This window comes from Erpetoichthys calabaricus, chromosome 10 (genome assembly GCF_900747795.2).
Source record: "Erpetoichthys calabaricus chromosome 10, fErpCal1.3, whole genome shotgun sequence".
Taxonomy (NCBI): domain Eukaryota; kingdom Metazoa; phylum Chordata; class Cladistia; order Polypteriformes; family Polypteridae; genus Erpetoichthys; species Erpetoichthys calabaricus.
Window position 1 is genome coordinate 10,691,921 of NC_041403.2, and position 6,000 is coordinate 10,697,920.

The 6,000-nt window shown below is 48.6% G+C and overlaps 1 protein-coding gene across 1 annotated transcript in view; it reads right to left on the reverse strand.

The window, feature by feature from the left end:
- Positions 1–5,715, reverse strand: part of czib (CXXC motif containing zinc binding protein) — a 48,329-nt gene extending 42,614 nt beyond the window's left edge. The window contains exons 1-3 of the mRNA XM_028810871.2: positions 5,574–5,715; positions 5,404–5,487; positions 1,088–1,144 (exon numbers count right to left, since the gene is read on the reverse strand). Coding sequence (XP_028666704.2) covers positions 1,088–1,144; positions 5,404–5,487; positions 5,574–5,579 — 147 coding nt within the window. The 5' untranslated portion in view covers positions 5,580–5,715. The remainder of the gene's footprint in view (positions 1–1,087; positions 1,145–5,403; positions 5,488–5,573) is intronic.
- Between the last annotated feature and the right edge of the window lie 285 nt (positions 5,716–6,000).

A 6,000-nucleotide genomic window follows, 5' to 3' on the forward strand; every position in this document is an offset into this window, starting at 1 on the left:
GCAATGTGCTGTATCAGTGCGTGCTCCTAACCTCTCTCTCTCATCATTTATCTGAGTTGGCTGCATTTTCCTACTTACCTTACGGGGGGAGTGGGGGTGGGATGGTTGTTATTTCCCCGTTTCCCCAAAATGTTTTGTATACATGGATCAGAATTGGCGTAAATATACACAAGCTTTCGTGTCAGGTTTTCTTTCATAAATCCCGACGTTTGTGTGGGAAGTAGCGTACGCACCTGTTGAGCCTCTTCTGGTGCGTACACAAGCTTTATAAACGAGGTCCCAGCTCACTAAATAATAGATTACTTGCCCACCTCCTCATGTTGGCACAAAAACTAAATGTTGAGATACCAAGAAAAGAGGTACAAAACCAAAATGTGATAGAGCCCAAATATGCAAAACAAGAATTGTGGTTACAAAAAGAACAAGAAAGCTGTCATTTTCCAACCAGCTTAGTCCTGAACAGGGTCCCTAGGGGGGGATTGGGGTGCGGGAGTTTATCCCAGCTAGCACAGGGTGCAAGGCAGGAACAAACCCTGGACAGGGTGACAGTCCATCGCATGGCCAACACACACACAGGCCAACTTAGTATCACCAATCTACGTAACCTGCATGGCTTTGGAGTGCGGGAGGAAACCTATGCAGACACAGGGAGAACATGGGATCTCCACACACGGGGGACCCAGGAGACAAATCCTGATCCCCTTGCTGCAAAGCAGCAGCGCTACCACTCTGCCGCCCCAAAAGTCTAAACACAATCTTCAATTTGAAGACTCTTTCTTGAATACCTTTCCAATATTCTATTGAATTTCTTCCCATTTTGCAAAAGGAATGTTAGGAATTGTAAACTCGGTTCTTTTCTTTTGAGACACAATTAAAGATTTTTGTGAACTCCGTCAAGTGGCTAAGACTTTTGCACAGTACTGGATGTGACATCAGCAGTGCTGACTGGTTGATGATTAGGAACCCTACCACTGTGGCCCCCCCCACCCCAGGAATACGAGCTTGACATACACACATACGTGAAAACACACTGTGCCCCCCCCCCCCAATCCCACTGTGAAAGTGGCCCACCACCTGCAAGACATACCATTAAAGTGATGTACTGCCATTTTTCCGAAACTTCTCCACAATTTCCACACTTTAGCTGTATTAAACAAAAACAGAGAAAACAGAAGTTAAACCTCTCATTTTCTGGGCTACACTCACAATTGTTTCAAGGCAGTAAACCCTTTGTGCTGCCTCATTTTCAGCTTTAATTAGAATACTAGCTACGTTTAATAATGCGTCTCTATCCATTACCTTCGCGGGCTTCTACCTCTGTTGCCCTTCGTGTTCCTGCAGTTCCTCCAATGCCATTCCTTGATTTCCTCGTACATCTCAGTGTCTCTTAATTTTGTTACCATAAAGCCGCCTTCTCAGACTCTCATTGTGAGGCACGTCGCTCATTTCCGGTCTGATTTTTGATTACTAATTATTAGTCGACAGGCCCCCATTACCCACTGCAAGAACGTCAGTCGTATTCGTCCGAATCCTTACCATCTTTAACTCTTTCAGGGCTGATGTTGACTTTTGTCGAAATTCAGGGGTAGAGGACGGTAATCGGCTGTAAACTATGTCAAAACACGCCCTTGCGTTTTAGTTCGACTGTTTTTGCCAGGAGGAAAGTTAAGTAGATTTGTTGTTTTGACCTTGATTCCCTGCGTGAGTAGCGCAGAGCAAACAATTTCTAAAATGGCATCGACATCTTGCAAGAGACTAAAGCGGATGTGCAAATTAAAATAGTCCATGTAAGTTACGTATTATCGCCGAATTGGACTCTGACTTGTCAGGCTTGGAATTTGATGCAAGTGATCAGGAGATCCATCCATCCATCCATTTTCCAACCCGCTGAATCCGAACACAGGGTCATGGGGGTCTGCTGGAGCCAATCCCAGCCAACACAGGGCACAAGGCAGGAACCAATCCTGAGCAGGGTGCCAACCCACCGCAGGACTCCAACCCGCTGAATCCGAACACAGGGTCACGGGGGTCTGCTGGAGCCAATGTGATCAGGAGATGGATATCGAAAATGAAAGTGAGGTACCAGCATTAGCTGATCAGTCCCCAGATGATCTCGTGGTGCTGAACACATTTGGGTAGCTGATGCGTCTACCGGCAGCATTCGCCTGGGAGGACCACCACTTATGATGATGACAATACGTACAAACCATATTGCGTCACACTGCAACTGCCACCGCTGCCCCGTGCATTTCTGCTGGCCATTTGGGTGCCCCCGTGTAGCCACAGAGATGCCAAACATATGCCAACAGCTGCCACAGCATGTAGCAACAGACATTTTAGGTTGATTTATGTGTGAAACCATTTTTTGGAAAAAATATTCAGCCCTCAAAGAGTTAAAGACGACTCAGATTGTGCACCATTAGTATTTCCTAAACCCCATGTCGCTCGATAAGTTGTGTTCCTTCTAGGCCTTTCCTCTTTATTCTCGTGTCTCAAACTCCCAGAACGGTGGTTCACCTCGTGACTGCGTTCTCATAAAGCCACCTTCTCAGACTCTCATTGTGAGGCACGTCGCTCATTTACGGTCTGATTTTTGATTATTAATTATTAGTCGACAGGCCCCCATTACCCACTGCGAGAACGTCAGTCATATTCGTCCGAATCCTTACCATCTTTAAAGACGGCTCAGATTGTGCATCATTAGTATTTCCTAAACCCCATGTCGCTCGATAAGTTGTGTTCCTTCTACGCCTTTCTACTGTATTCTCGTGTCTCAAACTCCCAGAACCTCGTGACCGTGTTCTCATAAAGCCATCTTCTCAGACTCTCATTGTGAGGCACATTGCTCATTGCTGCTCTGATTTTCGATTACCACTGTGACAGTGAGAAGAGGGCGTAGCAGCCACTCAACCTGACCCAGACAGACACAAGAGGCACACGGACAAAACTCACGCTTCTCATTGTCAGTCCTTTCCTTTACAGCACCTCACACAGTACACCATTCAGATACAACAACTCAGTCCGTTGACTTTCCATCTTTTCTTCTTCGGCCACCTCCACTCCTAAGCTCTGTCCTCTGCCTCCCGACTCCGGCCCTCCAAATGCAGTGAGGCGGCCCCTTTTATAATGCTCCCCGATGGCCTTCTTGCAGCGCTTCCTGGTGTGGCGGAAGTGCTGCATACCATGGCTTCTGAACCATCCAGGCGCCCCCCTGTCGGTGGCCACGGGTCCCCACAAAGTTGAGCTTCCCAGTTCTGTGCTTCCCATGCAATTCCGGAAGACTGCCCTCTTGTGTCCCGGGGTAGGAACTGCCCCTCTCCCAGTCCCCTACTTCTCCAGGCCTCCTGGTGGGGCAAAGTCCCCTACCACTAATGGTAGACAGGCCCCCCATTACCCTCAGCGAAAACATTACTCATATTCGTCCAAATCCCTACCGTCTTTAAAAGGCAACTCAGGTTGTGCTGCATTAGTATTTAGTGACCCAACGTCACTCGGTAATTGTGTTCTTGTGAGGGCCACGACAAAACCATCAGCTTGGCCTCTTGAGGTACTCCACTGTAGATCTGGAGGTGCGTTTCAGATCATTATCTTGTTGTAGGACCCCCATCCTCATTTTCACATTTTTACAGATGATGTGATGTTTGCTTCCAGACTCTCCACCAATTCTTTCTTCCCTCCACCAATGACGTCATGTTCTCAATGCCACTGTCTGCCAAACAAGCCCAAAGTCTGATCAATCCACCGCCATGCTTCATAGTTGGCGACGTGTTCTTTTCCAGGAATTCGGCCCCCTTTTAACTCCAAACATCCATCCATCCATCCATTTGCCAAACCGCTGAATCCGAACACAGGGTCACGGGGGTCTGCCGGAGCCAATCCCAGCCAACACAGGACACAAGGCAGGAACCAATCCCAGGCAGGGTGCCAACCCACCGCAGGACACACACAAACACACCAAGCACACATTAGGGCCAATTTAGAATCACCAATCCACCTAACCTTCATGTCTTTGGACTGTGGGAGGAAACCGGAGCGCCCGGAGAAAACCCACGCAGACACGGGGAGAACATGCAAACTCCACGCAGGGAGGACCCGGGAAGCGAACCCGGGTCCCCAGATCACCCACTGCGCCACCATGCCGCCCAACTCCAAACATACCTTTGCACATTGTGACCAAAAAGTTCTATTTTGACTTCATCGGGACTTGTTTCCAAAAATGCATCGGGCTTGTTTTAAATGTTTACTTGCAATCTTCAAGTGAATTTTGTGGCGAGGACGCAGGAGAGGTTTTCTTCTGCTGACTCTACCGTGAAGGTCGTATTTGTTGAGGTGTCACTGAACAGTAGAACAGAGCACCACCACTCCAGCGTCTGATAAATCGTCCAAGAAGGTCTTTTGTCGTCAAACGGGGCTCTTTATTTGCCTTTCTAGCAATTCAAACCAGCGGTTCTTTCAGAAAGTTTTCTTGATCTTCCAGACCTCAGCCTGATCTCCACAGTTCCAGTTAACTGCCATTTCTTAACATTATGAACTGTGGAAACAGCGACCTGAAAGTGCTTTGCTGTCATCTTGTCGTGCTTTCCTGCTTTGTGAGCGTCAATTCTTTTATTTGTCAGAGTGCCAGGCGGCTGCTTAGAGGAGTCCATGGCTGCTGATTGCCAGGACAACCTGTGAGGAGTCTGAGATTTTATACAGCTTTGACATTTGCATCACCTAATGATGACTGTGAACGAGCCAGCGCCCCGACAAGCTAATGAAGGTCTGAGACCACTTTGGGAAACCTTACCTGAGACCCCAGATATCACACACACTATGGCATGGTGCTCCTTTCCTTCTTTCACTGTACAGTTGTACAATAAAAACGCTGAAAAGAAATGTATAATCTTTAACATGACGACAATTTTTTGATCTGCTCATCTTCTGCTCACTTATTCACAGTGACAGACGTTTGCACAGCACTCTATATGTCCAGTCCAGTCCACTCCTATATTGGCCATCCTTCCTGTCAGTCCACTACGCCTTTGTTTTCAGTCTGGTAGACCCCACGTGTCTGCCCCTTTTATCGTGGACTGGGCACCTCTATGCCAAATGCTTTTAAAGCGGCCCATCGTGGCCGGCACGCCCCTTTACTGGAATTGTTTTTTAGTTCACCACACGCCCCTACGTGTGCGATTTGTCTCTTTGGACTGCTGGCTCTTCCAACCCGTCACTATAAATCGTATGGTGGATGGCATTGCCAGTCCAGTTCTGGTCCCTCTCCGAATGTGCCTATTTGGTCAGCTGCAAGCGTGTGACAGGGGCGTAATGGAGCGCTCCAGCGTGTCCAACTGGACAGCCTCCCCACCCCGTCTCAGCGGCTCTCGAAGGGCTGACAGCGGTTCGGCTCACTCTCAGATCACTTACCTTTAGGTACCAGCGAAAGTCATCGCCCACCGGCCTCACATTACTGACGTTTTCCAACGTGGCTTTAAACTGCAAGCCGATTTTCTGCAAAAAAAAAAAAAAATCACACATGTGATGCGTATTTGCCAGGCAGCGGCTCTAACAAGCCCCTGCAAGTACAGAACACTTACCACCATAGCGGCTGGCTGCCTCTCCGACCGTCTGCCTGTCTGTCCGGTCTTATTGACGCCGCTCGACGATCCGTTGCGCCTGGTTTTTCCTTCCGGAGTCACGGTTTAGTTCTCGAGAGGAACGCGTCCCCCGTAAAAAACATCGTGAATAAGGAATGGAGCGCAGCTCAGCGCAACACTGAGAAAGACACATTAGACGAAGTAGCAGCGGCCTCTAGTGGTCATTAGGAGTAGTGCGGCGCTGCTTTTTGGAAACAAGCTAGTAGCAGGATCTGCGGTGGGTTCGCACTGCCCGGGATTGGTTCCTGTCTTGTGCCCTGTGTTGGCTGGGATTGGCTCCCTCAGACCCCCGTGACCCTGTGTTCGGATTCAGTGGGTTGGAAAATGGATGGATGGATGGATAGTAGCAGGATGTTATACTGTATAC